Consider the following 20,032-nt stretch of genomic DNA (forward strand, 5'->3'; position numbering starts at 1 on the left):
AATGCTAAAAATTTAACCTTGTTGTAAAATATTACCGTTTTGCTAATATACGTGTTTGTAAACATTGTTCATTTTGATTGAACTTAGGCTACGTCCACATTAATCCGGATACATTTGAAAACGGTGGTTTAATATAAAAACTCTTAAAAACGAGTTGAAAAATCGTTGTTCCATGTACGGAGCTGAACAGCAACTGTCTTTGTGTTTCGTCACTGAACTGCAATTCTGAGCAAACTTCAACACTACAACATGGGACATTTTTTCTCTCAACAACGCTGCCTCAGTGTGGACAGAAGGCCAAAATGTGGAGAAAAAGATAACAAAAGCTTATTAGTGTGGATGTGGCCTTATTTTGCCTTTCAATATAGCAAAGGGTGAATATAATTTACAAATCACTAATTTTTTTAAAAGCACTTTTCTCTCTCTATGTGGATCCAACTTGTTTCAAACTTTTTTAAAACACCAGAAAACACTACAATGAGAATTTAGATGATATAGCCTTAATTATGGAATATAATCAAATGTTTTACAGCATTAATAGCACATGCACAATGAAGTTTAGAAATATTATCAGAGAGTCAGTGATCAGAAGTACAAATATTCATTGTATTTTGAAAAAATATATAAATATTGATAAATAAAATAAACTGATTGACAAATTCAATTGCAAATGGATTGCTGTGAACTGTCGGCCAGTGATTGGCTTAAGTTCAATAATATGCAAATAAACAATATATTGGATTGTTCTATTTGTATTGTATTTTTTAATGCTTCACTTGTGAGACTAAATAATGTAATGGATTTTAATTATCTGTAGAATTAGTTTTTATAACATATATATTATGTATAATTATTTAAATATAAGTATTTATAATTTTTAATCAATATATATTGAATTATTACTATTGAGGGGCTTTCTCAGCAAATATGTATGCATGTGATTAATTGCGATTAATTAATTGGTATTAAAAGTTTTAATCGATTGACAGCTCTACAACAAAAACAACTCATAAGTGCTGTAAAAGTAGCTTGTTCAATGTTAGTTCGTTTTAATTAATGCTAACAAATGTAACCTTAGTGTTACCGTGTTTGCTAATGAAAGAGTTTGTAAACATTGTTAACTTTGATTGAACATATTTTAAAAGAATACTTCTTGAAAGCTAAATAAAGTGTCCATAACAAAGTTTTAAAAGCACTTTTCTCTCTCGTGGATCCAACTTGTTTTGAGCGTTTTGAAAACACTAGAAAAGAGGGTAAGGCTTTAATTATGTTTTACAGCACTTATAGCACATGTACAGTGAATTTATCAAATATTATAAGAAAGATGGTGATTAGAAATACAAATATTTACAGTATATTGATATGATATAAATAAAAATGAATGACGGTGAAGGAATGCAAGTGTTGGGTAATGACTGCCACAAACAAAGGTGGTATTAAAAAAAGCTTTTTCCAGACAATATGATAAAGTGCTCTGTTCACATGTAGAAATAAAAGCTAAGTTATACACATTTTTCTCCTATGGAATATTTGGAATAATCATGTCCTTCTAATCGAATGCATCACCATCTGAGCTGTATTATATCAAGTATGAAATTGAACTGATATCTAAAAAAGCAATTTAACCTTTATTTCGTTCACAGAATTACAGGGCAAGGTTTATCAAATTCAAGTTTGTGTCACAAAAAGGCCATATTATATAATATGCTTGTTTTTATTTGGTAATTTAATAATTGTGTTTAATTTGATTTAATGCCATCAAAAGTAAACAAAACAATCATTTAATACAGACTTGGGCAAGCGTAAACAAATCAATTTACCACCAATGTGTCTTAGATTTACATTGAACTGTGGAACGTTCATGGAAGTACATCGTTATTTCTTTGAATAGTGGGAACGAAAATGAATGCTGCTATTTACAGTGTGAGCCAATCAACCTCTTATTCAGTCTTGTATATATTTACATGGTCATTTTGTTTATTTATTTTAAGTTACTTACCTGTTTCTTAGTGTAACTGGAGCCAGCTGATTGATAGCTGTGCAATGTGTATAAACCTCACTGTCCTGACCTCAAGAGGTGCACTAGCGACTGACGCTAGAGGCTGTAGCCTTTAGCCTCCTTGTTAGCGCACCTGCCTCCCATGCCGGAGACGCCAGTTCGGGTCCCGTACAGAGCAGGTAGAACAGGAGCTTTACAATGGTGCCGTGACCCGGATGAGAGTGAGGTTTCGGGGGGTGAGTGTAACGAGGGACAGCTGATAGATAGTTGTGCAATGTGCATAAACTTCACTCTCCTGACCTCAAGAGGTGCACTAGCGACAAATGCTAGAGGCTGTAGTCATTAGCCTCCTTGTTAGCGCACCTGCCTCCCATGCCGGAGATGCCAGTTCGAGTCCCATACAGAGCAGGTAGAACAGGAGCGTGACAATGGAGGTTCAAACAAGGAGGCTAACTAGCGTCAGTCGCTAGTGCACCTCTTGAAGTCAGGAGAGTGAGGATTATACACATTGCACAGCTATCTATCAGCTGTCCCTCGTTACACTCCCCCATATGGGAGTGAGGTTTGTGGGGTGAGTGTAATGGTGGGGGTGCTAACAAGGAGGCTAAAGGCTAATGCATGGGAGGTGGGTGCGTTAACAAGGAGGCTAAAGGCTAATGCATGGGAGGTGGGTGCGCTAACAAGGAGGCTAAAGGCTAATGCATGGGAGGTGGTCGCTAACAAGGAGGCTAAAGGCTAATGCATGGGAGGTGGGAGGTGGGTGTGCTAACAAGGAGGCTAAAGGCTAATGCATGGTAGGTGGGTGGGCTAACAAGGAGGCTAAAGGCTAATGCATGGGAGGTGGGTGCGCTAACAAGGAGGCTAAAGGCTAATGCATGGGAGGTGGATGCGCTAACAAGGAGCCTAAAGGCTAATGCATGGGAGGTGGGTGCGCTAACAAGGAGGCTAAAGGCTAATGCATGGGAGGTGGGTGCGCTAACAATGAGGCTAAAGGCTAATGCATGGGAGGTGGGTGCGCTAACAAGGAGGCTAAAGGCTAATGCATGGGAGGTGGGTGCGCTAACAAGGAGGTTAAAGGCTACATCCTCTGGTGTCAGTCGCTAGTGCACCTCTTCAGGTCAGGAGAGTGAAGTTATGCACATTGCACAGCTAACAATCAGCTGGTTTTGCTAACCATTACATTAGCAAAGTTAAATATACATATTTAAATTCATTTTGATGCATGAAATCATTAATTCTGTGTTATTTAAATGTTATTTAAATGTTATACTTAGAAGTTTTGTTCTTGAAATATCTTGCCAATAGAGATCTCGCCAACTGCGCCAAAATAGCCTCTTTATGCATCTCCACGTCTCCTTAAATCTTTAAATACCTTCTTATGTCTCCATATTGCTCACCGTGTTTTCTTAAATCTAACTATTTATCCTTACGTCTGGCATTTGTTTCCTGATGTACGCATATTTCCTGGTGTCAGCTAATATTGGGGTTAACCTTAAACATATCAATAATTCATTTTTATGTTTCCACACATAAATAAATACATTACACTTAACGACAATCTCAAGCAGCCCCATGTTTCAACCTGTGCGCTGCTTACAGAGGTAAAACTGTTAGTGCAAACCTGAGAGGACCAAACACACAACCCTCTAATATCATGCATAGAGAATAAAATAAAAACTTGAAATAAAACACTACCAAATAACAGCTTAATAATAATACACAAAACCCTTTTCCAGGCCACTGAGGATAGTAGATTACAATATGCTGGCGATATCTGATGAGATACACAACCTGGTCTCAATACAATCACGTTACTATAACCAACATTTTTGCAAAATTATTTTTAGTGGCTTGTTGCACGTATCACAACAACTATGACTTGCGATGTAAACGCGGGGTTAGTTTAGGGTCAGATTAGTAGTTCTGAAGGGCTTATGTGAGCCAAAGGTGTCATAGAAGCGTCATAAAATGACATTGTTGTGTTTTTCATCTCACATTTGCTTTTTATGACACTATCGGTTAGGTTTAGGTTTGAGGTTTAGGGTAGGGAGTTTGGTTTTGCTGGTTTAAAACTTCATCAGTTTGGGAGGACATTTAACCCGCTTTTAGCGCCACTCAGTGGACATTTCACCTCGCGACTGCCGCGATAGCTGTCTTAAACAATGTCAAATAATCTTGCAAAAATGTCAGCACACTCACATAACTTTCAAGAGATCAGGCTCAAGATACAGTGAATCCAAACGATTGCTGGGCTGGTCGTGATTTCAGGGAAAAGCCGAAGAGTGTCCTGAGTAATATTTTTGTCTAAATGTACACTAGCAACCAAACCAAACATTAAGGAATATTTACATATCAAAATGACAGTAACCTGAAACACAAAGTCAAATACAGTGAGTTCCAAAAGTCCACGTTGAACTCAAAATCGAATTTAAAACTTGGAAATAAAGTCTTTGAAAGATGTAAACAATGCTCGTAATGGTGTACAATAGTCTGTAAAAAGCAAAATAAGGTTATGTTAAAGGTTAAGGTTGTAACTACACATGCAAATGTATCTACATGTGTCACTCAAATTGTTATGCTGATAATATAATCTGTAATGGACAAAACGTTCACTCGTGGTCTCAGACTTATGGACCTCACCGTATCTTAGGGACGATAAAACAGGCTCTAGTCTCCAAGCATTTGAATATACTGGCCCTTGCTTTTGTAGACATTTTCCCAAACAGGATGTGTAAACATCGCCAACGCTTAAAAAAAGTTGCCATTTCAAATCAGAAAGAAGTAAACAATCAAACAGCTCCATATATATCATTTATGAAGTGCTCATCAGATTTCCTGTTGCCAGATGAAAGCACGACATCTGTGTTCATGTTCTTCCAAACAACAACAGATCGTGAAATTGCTTGGCGTCCCACAATTGTCGTTGTTGTTGGCTTGAAAGGATGTCGGTGGTTTGAGGTCATCGCAGTGACCTGGAAGCATTTTAGTTTGAAATCGTACTCCATGTGGAACGTCTTTAGTGGTTTTGTTTGTTTGTGTAATTGTATGTTTGCTGTTGTTTAGTACGGCATGAAGCGACTGTAGCCCCCTCTGTACAGGCTAGCCTGCAACATCAAAGATGACAAAGGACCAATCAGAGTTAAGGTGGTGGCCACGGTAACGGCGGTATTCCCATCAAATTTCCTTCCTTCAAAATTCCACCCAGACAGTCTCGTGACTTCGTTCACGAGATTGCCGTGTGTGAGCGTGTTCGCTAATACACTGATGCAGCATTAAAATTCAGATTTTGAACTCTGAGAACTCAAAACACTTTTCCTGAACTTCAGTTTAATAATCGTTGGGTCAAGGGGTTGTGCCGCCCATGCAGGAACCCGATGCATTATTTCGGCGTATCTCATTACAAGGTTGCTAACTAGCAATTTCACTAAGGCTTTGTCAACGTTTACAGTCCGAATGTGCTTCGGTCGCTTTTGAAAGTATAACAGATGGATCAAATTTATGCCAATGCCGTTTTAAAGTACTTCAAATTATTCTCTTTAAAAAGTTGAGCATGCAGAAAGCATCGGACTGAGCAGATATCTTCGAACACACACTAATAAATTGGATGTTAACATGCACGCTTAACTTCAAACTCTTAAGTCTTGGACCTTCAAAGGATAATTCCTCCTTATTTAGGGGAAACCACTTGCTGGTACAAATCTCTTTTGGAGTGAATGACTTTCTGCAATTTCATGACGCTGAGAAAAACAGCAAAGAGAATTTTATGCAACATTTATACTCAGAGGAACTAATTATTTAAGGAATTAAAAGTAAAAGTAAAAAGCTCCTCCATCTTACTCTAAAACATTTATTAGTTATGATTGAAGAGTCGAAAACCAGAGTGCTGTTGACATATGAGGGATGATGTGATCGCTCTGTAATTCTATGAGAGAACTCGGGTTTTTTTGCATCTGTTGCCAAACAAACACGCTCACACATAAGCTGACATATTGGCTAGCGTGCTGAATTTTTAACGCATCGTAAGCACATTCCCAATGCGAAGGCTGTTCTAAAAGATCAGTTCGAAGATACCTTCTTTTGGCCAATGCCTGAAATATACTCCACATTTGAACACTGTCAAAGAAGAACAAGGAAGGAAATTTGTAGGGAAGAGGAAATTAAAGGAATGCGTACAGACAGACAGTCTTAAATGAATGTTCCTGGTTCAATGCAACTTAAGCACAAAGTATACGTCGGTCAGATGCGAACGGTGAACGTCCGAACACAGCATGACACAAATCTCGTCATTAACATAGCGCGCAAGAACTGAACGTGCACAGCCTGATTTTTCAAACTGCGCGTCTTTGAACGTGCATGCGCCTGGAGTTGTTTGCATTAATTAGTGGGTCCACAAGGTGGCAGCACTTACATTTTGAGGTGTTGCTGTCACAAAGGAGCACTAGAACAATAAGATGTGCAAGTCATCTGGCGATACCTGCATTTGTATAACTTGAGTCTGGTGGGATACAAAGACTTCTTTACGGGTCTAAACTTTCCTCATAGCAGTCGTAGTGCGTATGCGCCGACCGCCTGTATATGCGCGCACGGTTAAATGGAGTATACTTTGACAGGCTTGCATACAACTGTACGCAGAGCTGAGCATGCACATAAAAATTTAAGTGTACCACGAAAAATTTATTTATACTTGTTCCTCAGTTTTTTATAAAAAAGCAAAAATTGCGTTAATAGTAAGAAAATACACAGTTTTAAAAATATAGCCACAAGACTGCAATATTTAAAGTGTTGGCATAATATGAGTGTGGCATGGGGGGTGTGGTCATGTGTCGGTCTGCGGGAGAGAGAGAGCGGTAAGGCTTGTCTCCTGGTTTGTAATTATCTCTAACACCTGTGTCTTGTTATAGTGATACGGAGAGAGACACTTGGTGTTCCTTAAATGTCTTTCTCCGTATCACTATAACAAGACACAGGTGTTAGAGGTAATTACAAAACAGGTGACAAGCCTTACCGCTCTCTCTCTCCTGCAGACCGACACATGACCACGCCCCCCATGCCACAATGAGTGATATATAATATGATGTATATAATATGTGAAATATAAAAATTTATAAAATCGCTTAACTTGTCTGTGTAAAGTTATATCCAGTCTTTCATCTCATGTCATGACTAATGTAAAACCATGACATATCTGGGTGTTTCTTCAACTCCTGCATCATTTTTTCTTTGCAGAATTAGGCGATATTAAAGCTTGATTAGAAACGACGCCCAATAAAAATATTCTTCTAACAAGTGACATTTACCTTGATTTTACTATGTTTTCTTGAAGCATCACTTATCTCAAATTTCATCTGAAGTATGCTCTTTTGCTGACACCTTTGTCCACTACCCATTCGGGCTTGAACCCCCTAAAACATTTGTTTGAATAAATATGAACCCCTGGGACAGAAAAGTGCCTGAAGTTGAAGAAACACCAATCTATCCATGAAATGTAAGCGCAGCGTAGTTCTAGCGGGAAGACTAGCAGCTGTACATCATCGCACCATTAGCGGGTTTACTCCCAGCCAATCACATGTAAGCTGTCGCTTTATAAGTCTGCTCACAATCTATCACATTGCTGTTTCAGTGTGCTAACACGGCAACCTCCTCCACCCCACCACCACCTGTTGAGTCCCGTCCTGCATGGGGGTAGGCTCCTCGCCCCTGCCTCCTATCTCCGGCAGGATATTACGGTTCCAAGTACAACTTCCTTGGACCGCCAGACGGGGCTTACGCCAAAAAGAGAGACATTACTTTTCTGTTTTAAGTCCATCAAATAAATGGTATTTTAAACCTCACTCAAGCCTGCGTGTCTTCCCGATAGAAGTACTGTTTACATGGATCAAACCCCACCCACAAGACATTTAACCACCTAGAAAATAGTCTTACTGCTATAAAAATGATTTAGACAACTCCAATAATAAATGTTTTTTTAATGTAATTCATGTAAGTGCTTGAACTAAAAGACAAGCTTTACATTTCTGCTTTAAACCCATCAGGAATGCTGGTCTCACACTTCCTGTAACCATTATTCTTGCTTTCAAAAAACTGAGGGACGAGTTGAAATCCTTTTCAGTGCTAATCGACATTATGCCACAAATACTGTCGACACAGCTTAACTTGAATTGAACCCGGAACATTCCTTTCATTAAGTAAATGCAGAGAGTTTAAAATAAAACGTCTTAATTAATGAAAGCTTTTAGCTAGCAGCTGCACCGGGGAACTGTTTACTATTTTTTTTATTTAGTTTGTAATTTATTTTGCTGTCGTCCTTGTCATTGAAGAATTGCATGCATGCTGGAGTGCCAAATCAGAGTCATTTTTCTGACTCTTCAGCAGAGGCGGTTGAAAATAACCCACGCCTCTGTTGTCTCCGTCCGGTTCTTGAGTCTGTCCCACGGCACACTGCTACATGCATTACGTGCTCGTTAGTTTTTGGGAAATAAAGTGAAAACGACGCAGCAGAGAAGGGAGACGAGCTCTCCTCGCTCTGATGGGCCCATTAGTGCTCTCATCTTTGATGTTAGCTGCAAACGCTAGCTAAAAACAGACATTAACCCACTGAATTCCTCTTAAGTCATCAAATGGCTTGGAAAAACAACTCACAGAATATACTTTAAACCAGTAGTTCTCAATTGGTTTGCATGGGGATAAGTCACGATGGTTGAGTGGCTAATTAATAATCCAACAATTGGTTTGAATGTTTTAAATGTTTATTTAAAGGATCAGTTCATCCAAAAATTTAAATTCACCCATTGTTTACTGTGGTGTTATATGAATTTCTATGTGCTCAGTGATGTCATACAATGGCAGTTTATGGTGACCACCTCTTCAAGCTTCAAAAGAACACAAAAGTATCATTCAGAAGTCTAATTAATTATTCATGAGACTCGTGATTGTTATGAAAGTATAAAATAAGATTTGATGAGAAACTGAAATCTGATGTATTATTTAGTGAAACTGTGAACTGTTGATCTCCTGTGTGTGTTCATGAGAGTGCACGAGAGCAGCAGTTCACGCAGACCCCTCGCAACATTGGGGCGTTCAAGAGAAAACACGTTGTGTTTATCTAAAAACAGCGATAGTGACAACAGAACACAACTGCACACAAAACAGAGAACAGAACTCACTAAACATGTCTGAAGAGTTTGCAGTTGAAGAATTGATGCATTTCTATGCCCAGCCTTATTTTTATGAACGGAGTATTTGGAAATCAAACAGAAACATAGAGGAGGCTACAGGCAGCCACAGTATCGATCGCTTGTTTTCTATTTTCTATTTTCCACTGTGAACTGGCACCAGTCCAAAAACTTTAAAAAAAATTAAGGCTGGGCATAGAAATGCATCAATTCTTCAACTATAAACTCTTCAGACATGTTTAGTGAGTTCTGTTCTCTGTTTTGTGTGCAGTTGTGTTCTGTTGTCACTATCGCTGTTTTTAGATAAACACAACGTGTTTTCTCTTGAACACCCCAATGTTGCGAGGGGTCTGCGTGATCTGCTGCTCTCGTGCACTCTCATGAACACACACAGGAGATCAACAGTTCACAGTTTCACTAAATAATACATCAGATTTCAGTTTCTCATCAAATCTTATCGTATACTTTCATAACAATCACGAGTCTCATGAATAATTAATTAGACTTCTGAATTATACTTTTGTGTTCTTTTGAAGCTTGAAGAGGTGTCACCATAAACTGCCATTGTATGACATCACTGAACACAATATTTCTCCCTCAGTGTTCAGAAACAGAAAGAAAGTCATATATAGTGTTATAACAACACAGGGGTGAGTAAACAATGGCTGAATTAAAATTTTTGGCTGAACTATCCCTTTAAGATGTACTTTAATTAGTGTCCTGTGCTTTAACTGTAAGATCGTTTGCATGGTAAAACCCTCTAGGAAAAGTTTATTTAAATGTATCCCATTTAAACTCCTCCGCTTAGCCGTACACATTCAGACCAATGTCTTCGACCGTTGCATCTCCCCGCATATGTACCTAATTTATTAATAATTAGGGTACATGCACCTAATTTGACTAGCTTCTTCCAAGTAACATTTGCATTTGCATGCTACGAAGATGAATTTGCGTCAAAATACCAGATGCACAGCTTCTGATGTCAAAAGATACGTGAAGAGATACTCTTTTCTCCTCTCGATAAAAACGATCCTAAACGCACCCTTATATTGTTTACATTTACATTTATGCATTAGGCAGATGCTTTTATCCAAAGCGACTTACAGTGCACTTATTACAGGGACAATCCCCCCGGAGCAACCTGGAGTTAAGTGCCTTGCTCAAGGATACAATGGTGGTGACTGTGGGGATCGAACCAGCAACCTTCTGATTACCAGTTATGTGCTTTAGCCCACTACACCACCACCACTCACCCATTGTTAATCCCATCTGTCCGTGACTCTTTCAGATCAAACCTGCGACCACATTTTGGGTCGCAGCCCACCAGTTGAGAACCACTGCACAATTGTACAATTGAATGTTTACGTTTAGATGTTTTGAGAAATTACGTAAATGGACAAAAAGCCTCAAATTCCATAATCATTTTTAAAGCTTCAAATAGTTCTTAAGAAAGATTTGAGAGCAAATGTATTAAAGTGATACATGTAGTCTTCCGAATAAAAAAAGGTTATCTTACCATGGTGCCCACGCTGTAGGTTGCCGCCGGGCTGATGGTGTGGTGATATGGGTCAGCGGCTGCATAGACTCTCCCGTAACTAGAGAAAGAGAGACACGGAAATGCTTTAACATACAACACACCTGATCACATGAAATAAAGTGACTGTGGTGACATGTTTGCAACATGATCGAGGTAGCTGAAGGTGCTGTGAGGTTTGTTTTGTGTGCTGTTTGTTGGGTTTACCGCGACTGCTTCTGGTTCAAGGTTAAATGAAGCAACAACTCATGAGATTTCCTTTCATTTATATACTATAATATTACACATATTCCACTTGGTCCTTCTCCTTCACAGAGTGATGCAAATGAAGGTCTGTATGGAGCAGATAAGACAACACAATCCCTCGGCCGCAAGCAACTCAACCAACCAAAGAGAGAGAAGAACGTTTGAATGTAAAGATATATGTGGTGATTTTAAACTGGACATCGAGCGAGTTTAATTGTGCTGACTAGGATTAAATTGGCGAAGTGCTTTGAATTCACTTTTCAATTAAAAATATCTTTTCTTCAGAAGCAAGTTGTGCAAGATAATCAGACCTTTTTTTATTTAGAGATTACTTGCATGTTGATGATTAGACATTTTGCACAATAATCTCTCCTGTAATTGTAAAGGCCTCTCTAATATAGTAACCAGGTCTCATGACATGTGGCGATAATGGCACGAGATGGCGAAATTGTAAGAAATGCAAAAGAAGTACAACCAATTCACTCCCACAGAGAAAAATAAACAAACCAACAAACAATGTTACTACTGGTGGTGAATGTGGGGATCGAACCAGCAACCTTCTGATTACAAGTTATGTGCTTTAGCCCACTACGCCATCATTGAGGGAAATATTACAGGTTATTTATATACAAATATGGAACGAGTAACCAATTTCTTAAATAATGTACTGAACAGGAGGCTAATGACAATTTGACGCCGGTATTGTATTGACTTTAATTCTGTTTGTTGATCACAAGGTCTCTTAGGGGGAATTAATGTAGTACCTTTTCATATGAGTCAAGTCAGTTAGATATCTTACGATTTCGCCATCTTGTACAAATGATTGCATTGTCATGATGTTAAAAATACAGGGAGTAAATTCTAGATTCCCGGTGAAACATTATAATCATTTCTACGAGATGGCTAAATCATAAGATATCGTACGTCTTGGCATTGCGAAATCGGTGATTGAATCTAAAAACGTAAAGAGTGCATTCATAAACAGACTCAAACAAGCTCAGTTTGGGAATTTCAAATGAGTCTTGCAAGGGGACATTTTTTTCTTCTTCATATTTAAACAATGTTGTGTCCGCCGGGCCTCTTGCTGCTGCAGATTGGCCAGTGGGTAAGAGTCAATACATCTTTAAGCATTGATCAAATAAGAGGTGGAGGGCAGGTGCATGCTAAATGAGACACACGGTCAGTCATTCACAGATTAAAGAGGGACGCAATCGGCACAAGACCTGACAGCTGCTCTGAGGGGCTCGGATGAATCAGAGGTGTCTTTCTTACAAACAAACAACCGTACCAGTAAACACTTGTTTAACTATTTATCATTGTGTCTCTCAGACCATCATTAATTCTCTGCTTCTCTCTCGGTCTGTCAGCCCTCTGGCCATTCATAAACACAGAGGAAAGAGAGATCTTGTGTGTTTGCTCCCGCTGAATGTGGTTACAATTCTGTGTTTCTCGCCATCAGGAACATTTTATTGCTTGGATGTTGCTCATAAGACTTAATGGAGTTCTAAGTGTCAACTTTGTCTCAGACGTTTCTCAACATTGATGACGGTTGTTCTCCTTTAGGAGATCCAAATATGTCAGATTAGGCCCTTATGTCGAAGTAGGTCTGTGTTTTTGCTGTTGTTATCAGGTAGCGCTGCATACATACCTGTCGCTGTACGCTGTAGCCGTTGCAGGCTGAGTATATCTGTATGCTGCATAACCTCCCTGCAAACACACAACATCAAGAGCATCAACACAATACAGACACACAACAAAAAGATTTGTCTCTCTCAACGACGTGGCCTAGTTTACTGTACATACATTAACTAGGCCACAAAGGACATGGAGATTGGTTCCAAAACCTAGCGAGCTGACTTGCTGCCTACAACCTACAAAGGCAGCCACCTTCTTAGGCAACATCATAAGTGTAATGGAACCTCAAAAGTGACCAATTGGGAAACCTCTACATAGGCTACATAGGTACGCCTCATGTTTTCATTACAATGGTACTTATCTATCGACACAATACTCAATAGAGGCCACATACACACCAATACATTTGAGGTTTTCTAACGTCACTGCTTTATCGTAAGTACGCAGTTATGGAGTGGTGGTGGTATAGTAGTGAGCTAAAGCACATAACTGGTAAACTGGTAATCAGAAGGTCGCTGGTTCGATCCCCACAGCCACCACCATTGTGTTCTTGAGCAAGGCACTTAACTCCAGGTTGCTCCGGGGGGATTGCCCCTGTAATAATTTTTTTATAATGTATTGTCATGGGGGTAGTGGTCATCTAGCTGTCAGTAGGTGGCTTGCATAGTCCCAACACTTACAATCAGGGCTGTATTGGTAATCTGGCATACTGGGCATTCTCCCGGTCTGCCAACTCACTTTGGGGCCATTCAGGGGTGGACTGGCCATCGGGATAACCGGGCTGGCTGGTGGGTTGGCCGTGAAATGGGCCAAATGGGCCATGATCGGCTGAAATGAGCCGCCACGTTATGCATAATGGGCCACAAAATGGTGCCAAAAAGGGGGCAGCGATATGCAGAAAAGTGACCCCACCCCCCCAGTTTCTATGTAAAATCCCAGGCCGATTTCTCTTCCCAAAACACCCCTTCCCACTTACAATGCAGTATTTATTAATATTTAAATTTACATTTATGCATCTGGCAGACACTTTTATCCAAAGTGACTTACAGTGCCCTTATTACAGGGACAATCCCCCCGGAACAACCTGGAGTTAAGTGCCTTACTCAAGGACACAATGGTGGTGGCTGTGGGGATCGAACCAGCAACCTCCTGATTACCAGTCATGTGCTTTAGCCCACTACGCCACCACCACTCTATATACTTCGGTCCCTATCTACTTTCTGTTTGTCGTGTGTTTGTGTAATTGTCTGTGTCTGTGTTTGTTTCAGCCATGTGCTTCCCTGCCCTGCCTCCTCATTACCCTCATCACTCTCCCTCCTTTAGTCCTTGCCATAATAATTGCCTTCACCTGTTCATATATTGTGCCCTCTTCCCTCTTGTGTTTGTTAGATCATTTTGTAAGTAGACAGTCTGCTTGTGGTCGGTTGTTTATGTTTTGATTTGTTTTCAGCCGTTTTAATAAAATATATTTGATTTTTCACTCATTCCTGCATTTGGGTCTTCATTCCCAACACGTTCCGTCACAATGTACTTGTAGGATTTGTAGTATTTTAAAGATTCATGTATTGCAAATTAAAAGCAGAATTTATCCAAATTAGCTGCAAAAGTAAATGTCATCTTTTGGAGCACTTGCTTCTGTTTCACACATGACAATAAAAGACTGAACACAAGCTGGTCCTGAATAAATATGACTATAATGTCAATTGTGCATGTTTTATTCTGTGCTTGTGCATTGTGGGATTTAAATGCATCCAAGTGGCTCGAGTGTTTTCCATTCAGATCGATCTTTTTTCCTACAGTTTGTCGACTACACACCAACATAGTTAAAAACCTGGAGCTGATGTAAAAAATAGCTTTACATATTTAACACAGATCTAGTAATCTGCTTAAATTGGCAAATTAGACAAACTAGATTAGACTGTCTCACTGACGGCCTATAAGGTAAGGGTTGTTTCGGCTCATGAAACTCACCTGTGATTGGCTGGATGGTTGCTCAATCAACCCAAAGTAACAAAACGTAAATAATACTGTACACAAATCCACCATTTGGCCTCGGTTTGGGTTTAGCTTGGGAAAGTGTGGGTGATCACCTTTATTGAAGAGAGCGGGGGACGTGTCCCACCCCTGGCTGCTTCGCCCTTGTGTAATGTTAATTATGATCAATAAAAAAACAATATGTTAAACTGGAATTGCTCCAGCTAAGTCTTGCCTTAAGAACAGGTGGTGCAAGCTAATTAAGCACTGACTAAGTTACAAACTAACTAGAAGTTACTAAGCCCTTAGTGTGAACTTTACGTCCCAACTTACGTGAAACCTTATGCAAAGCTGTTGCAACCCTACCCTCGACTTTTAGCTACATTTCCCTCTGTGTCTTAGAGATAGAGGATGCTTCAGAGACAGTTTAAATCAGAATGTGACGAGGAGCCGTAAGGATGAACGCCTGGTGCTGAAATACTCCAATCAGCTGAGAGAGGGATGAAGAGGAGCCAGAGATGCCAACCGAGAGAGAGAGAGAGAGAGAGAGAGAGAGATGCGTGCATCTGACGAATGTGAGCATTCTGCGTTGGTCAGTTTCACATCACCAAACCCTTGAAAGGACTTCTTCAACTGTTAGTCTTTTGGAACTCATTTGACTATCTGTGGTCACATTAATCCGGATACATTTGAAAATGGCGATTTCGTAACGTTCCCTGTCCACTGCCATTTTCAAGCTTTTTCCCAAAACACGAAGATGAATGAAAACTCTTAAATCGCCTTTTAATGCTCATGCGAAAAATCGCTGTTTCGTGTACGGTCTTAAATCGCAACTTTCCACAAGTTCCATCACCGGACAGCAATTCCGAGAAAACTTCCGGTCGCCATTGAAGGAACGCATTGTGAAGCTTGTACAAAGTAACATTTATCTTTAATGATGCTATCAAAATATTGATTGTTTTGGGTTTAATGGATCACATTCGTCACATGACAACAAATACGTCAGTGTTTTCCGATAGCTCCGTTTTCCTGTCCACACTACAACGTGAAAACGGCTTTATCAAATGCATCCACTTGATGAGTGTTTTCGGAAAAGCTCAGTTTTCACTGGACAAAAACGCCATCTCAGTGAGGATGGAAGGCCAATCTCAGTGAGGATGGAAGGCCAATAGGTAGAGATATAAAAGACGTGTTTTCAAACTAAAATGTATTCGTGTGGATGTGGCCTGTGTCTGACAAAGTCTGTTGCAGCACTGAATAGAAGTGTGAGAACCAGACATAACAAAGATACATCAAAGAAATGTTTTTATTTTGTGTATATGCAGCTGACTTTGTACATAAAAGTGTGCAGGTCAAATTGACCCGTTGTATACACATTTCGTCCAGCCTTACCAAAACACGTCTGTGTGTCCACACTTTGCATGCACATCCGTGACGCTAAATGAGGCTTTTTAAGCAATGTTTCTCTCGGCATGTGCACCATTTTGGGTCTTTTATATAGTTGTATATGGAGCTTGTCACAATGCATTCTAAGATTGTCTTCTTCACAAAGGATTCGTGTGATGCTGCCTTTTCATTTTGGCAGGAGGGTGTTTTAGAAACCCTCCAGTCTGCCACGGGAGCACGCCTGTGATTCCTTCACAAATGCTGTCTACATAGGCAGCTCAATAGGTTTGGAACAGGGTCATTCTTGCAAGACGTGTCCTTTTAATGTCTCAAGACTGTAGTGTGTTCTCTTTGTATCCTAATCGGGACAGAGTTTGAGTCAGGGACATGTGAGGTCAGTGCGGCTCATTTGTCTACAGGCAGATCGCTAATAACAGACATTAATCGGAGAGAGAGAGAGAGAGAGAGAGAGAGAGAGAGAGAGAGAGAGAGTGAGAGAGAGAGTGAGAGAGAGAGTGAGAGCGATATATATAGAGAGAGAGAGCCAAAACCCAAATTACCAAAACACCGCACATCCAACCACATCTATTCCCTTCACACTCTCATCAACAAAAACATCAAGGACAAACAAAAAAAATATTTGCATGTTTTGTAGACTTTAAAAAAGCATTCGACTCAATTTGGCATGATGGTCTACTACACAAAATCCTACAAATTGGCATCGGCGGAAAAACATTTGATATTATTAAATCTCTGTACAGCAACAGCAAAAGTGCTGTGAAAATCAGTGACCACAGACGCGCGTTCTTCCAGCAGGGCCGTGGAGTCTGAGCCCGACTCTATTCAACATCTACATCAATGATCTGGCATCAGCGCTGGAGAGCTCGACTGTACCCGGTCTCACTCTACACCACACACAGGCCAGGGGTCAGGGGTCAGGGGTCAGATGTCTGCTGTACGCGGATGATCTGGTCCTGCTGTCCCGCACACCTGAGGGCCTTCAGCAGAGCCTGTCCCTGCTGGAACAGTACTGTCAAGACTGGGCCCTGACAGTCAACCTGGACAAAACCAGAGTCATGGTGTTCCAGAAGAAGGCCCGATCTCAGGCACACAAACACCAGTTCCTGTATAAAGGCCAGGTCCTGCAGCACAGCACGAGCTATAGCCATCTGGGTATCAACATCAGCCTCGGACGCCTCGGTCTGGCTGTCAAAACTCTGAGTGAAAAGGCACGGAGGGCTTTCTATGCTATAAAGTCACGATGTGGACACTTAAAATTACCCATTAAAACCTGGATCAAATTATATAATTCAATAATTAAACCAATTATTTTATATGGATGTGAAATTTGGGGACCAGTACTAAATTTTAAAAATTGAGATAAAACACCAATAGAAAAATTACAATTGGAAATTGCCAAAAATATTTTAGGGGTCCACAGAAACACGTCCACCGCCGCCTGCAGGGCCGAGCTAGGCCTGTACCCGCTGAACATCGAGATCCAGAAGAGATGTGTTCAGTTCTGGCATCACCTCCATCAGTCTGATCCAGAGTCAGTGCAATATAAAGCCCTCCTCGCCAATGAATTCTCAGCAGAACCTCATCCTCTGAACACACTCGCTCTTCAACTCGTCCATCAGACTATACTCCCTATTGACCACAGCTACAGCCCCAAAATTATTATTAAAGAACTCCACACAAATCTAAAAGACACTCATGATAAATCATTAAAAGCACATTTTGACCTCCAGAATAAACTCCAATGTTACTCGACCCTCAATAGAACCACTAAATTGGCCAGTTATCTATTTATTAAACATTTTAAAGAAAGACAAATCCTCTCCAAATACAGATGAAGTGACCATGACCTAGAGATAGAGAGAGGAAGACGTAGACAAACATGGACAGAGAGAGAGCAGAGGATCTGTAGACACTGTGATCTACAGCACATAGAGGATGAGGAACACTTTCTGCTCTTTTGCTCGAAATATAACAATATAAGAGAAACGTTTCTGCCCAAATTTGAAGCCTTGATCCCATCATTCTATGAACTGAGTGACACTGAAAAAATGTCCTTCTTACTCGGAGAAGATGATAATACAGCTGCACTAGCGGCTAAATATGTGCTAGCTATTCACAACGCCAGAGACAGCTAATTCTCTAGAGTGACCCAATGTATTTATTTATACAGTGTGTGTATATTTATTTATCCATCTATTTACAATGCTACATGTGACATGATTTATACATATATGTTTTGTTTGTTTGTTTGTTTGTTTGTTTTATTAGTTATATATAATATGTTGATGCTTTGGCAACATTGTGTTACACAGTCATGCTAATAAAGCAAATTTGAAATTGAAATTGAAATTGAGAGAGAGAGAGAGAGAGGGAGAGCAGCCTCTTTTGACATTTATTGGCCCAACAAACACCGAACACCCATGCACAGTCAGGTCAAACCACTAGGGGGCACTCCGACACACACAAACACTGATGATGCCTCTTTTTGCCTCCAAGGCCCCCCATGTTGGCTATTAGATATTTATATAATAAGATATTTCCTTAAACTTTGTGATTCCAGAAATGTCTAGAACTGTATATCCTTCATTAAAAGCAAGCTGTTGAAGGGAGTTATTGCATGTTTAGCATTTTCAGTAAGTTGATTTATATGAATTATATACAAATTATAATCTATCATATTTTTAATAATTTTAAGGGATCTTGAGGCCCCCACTGGAAGTGTTCTGAGGCCCCCTAGTGGGTCCCGACCCCCTGGTTGAGAACCACTTCCCTATTGAGAGCATGCTCGGTGAACGGTGTGCATTGATAATGTTTGTGCCGCATATAAATTGGGTGCAAAACCTTTTTGTGTATTAACTGTAGAAGGCATGTAACAGAATATGAGGGAGCGAAACGAGGTTTTGGGATCTTTTTAAATGACGCAGGAGTGCAGAAATGCATTCTGCTGCATTATTAAACGGGAGCTTTTCTCTTTTTGCACACCCAGCAAGCAGCCTGAAGTACACGGATACTCAATAACTACGGAAAGCTTCAAATCAGACTGACCTGAATTTCCATCACTGGGAATAGTGAACAAAAAAAGTATTTTTGTCTGATCTTCTGGTAAAAATATCAAAACACCTTTAACGAAATTGGTGTGGTTTGTGCTTAAAACATCAAAAACTAAACTATTTGCCAATGGGGTTCACTTGATCACTTTGTATCAAGATTTGTTCTTACTCCATTGGCAATTTCTTTCTTTACATTTATCTGAAGACAAGACAAACTATCTTACAGTACGTAATTTTGCTTTTCATGTATATTTATCTTGTTTTAAGAGTGTTTAGATATTTTTTTTTTCTCCCATTTTCTCCCCAATTTGGAATTCCCAAAGTCCTCGTGGTGGCGTAGTGACTCGCCTCAATCCGGGTGGCGGAGTACAAATCTCAGTTGCCTCCGCGTCTGAGACCGTCAATCCGCGCATCTTATCACGTGGCTTGTTGTGTGTGTTACCATGGAGACGTAGCATGTGTGGAGGCTTCACACTAATCTCCGCGGCATCCACGCGCAACTCACCAGGCACCCCACCGAGAGCGAGAACCACATTATAGCGACCACGAGGAGGTTACCCCATGTGACTCTACCCTCCCTAGCAACCGGGCCAATTTAGTTGCTAAGGAGACCTGGCTGGAGTCACTCACCACATGCCCCACCAAGAGCGAGAACCACATTATAGTGATCACGAGGAGGTTACCCCATGTGACTCTACCCTCCCTAGCAACCGGGCCAATTTGGTTGCTAAGGACACCTGGCTGGAGTCACTCACCACACACCCCACCGAGAGCGAGAACCACATTATAGCGACCACGAGGAGGTTACCCCATGTGACTCTACCCTCCCTAGCAACCAGGCCAATTTGGTTGCTTAGGAAGTCCTGGCTGGTGTTTAGATATCTTTAATAGAAAACAAGATTTTTGTTGTTGTTTTTTTTTTTGCCATGAACAACATCATTTTGCTTTGTAATTGCTCAGGAGACTAAAAAAGTACCAACGTACGAACGTTGTCTCAATTCTCCACAAATAAGTC

General features: G+C 40.3%; 1 protein-coding gene across 1 annotated transcript in view; it reads right to left on the minus strand.

Annotated features, from left to right (window-relative positions):
• LOC127652256 (RNA binding protein fox-1 homolog 3-like) overlaps positions 1-20,032 on the minus strand; it is a 145,913-nt gene that overhangs the window by 7,670 nt on the left and 118,211 nt on the right. Inside the window, exons 10-11 of the mRNA XM_052138394.1 lie at positions 12,600-12,658; positions 10,688-10,766 (exon numbers count right to left, since the gene is read on the minus strand). Of these exons, the coding sequence (XP_051994354.1) occupies positions 10,688-10,766; positions 12,600-12,658 (138 nt within the window). The remainder of the gene's footprint in view (positions 1-10,687; positions 10,767-12,599; positions 12,659-20,032) is intronic.

Source organism: Xyrauchen texanus, chromosome 12 (genome assembly GCF_025860055.1).
Source record: "Xyrauchen texanus isolate HMW12.3.18 chromosome 12, RBS_HiC_50CHRs, whole genome shotgun sequence".
Lineage (NCBI taxonomy): Eukaryota > Metazoa > Chordata > Actinopteri > Cypriniformes > Catostomidae > Xyrauchen > Xyrauchen texanus.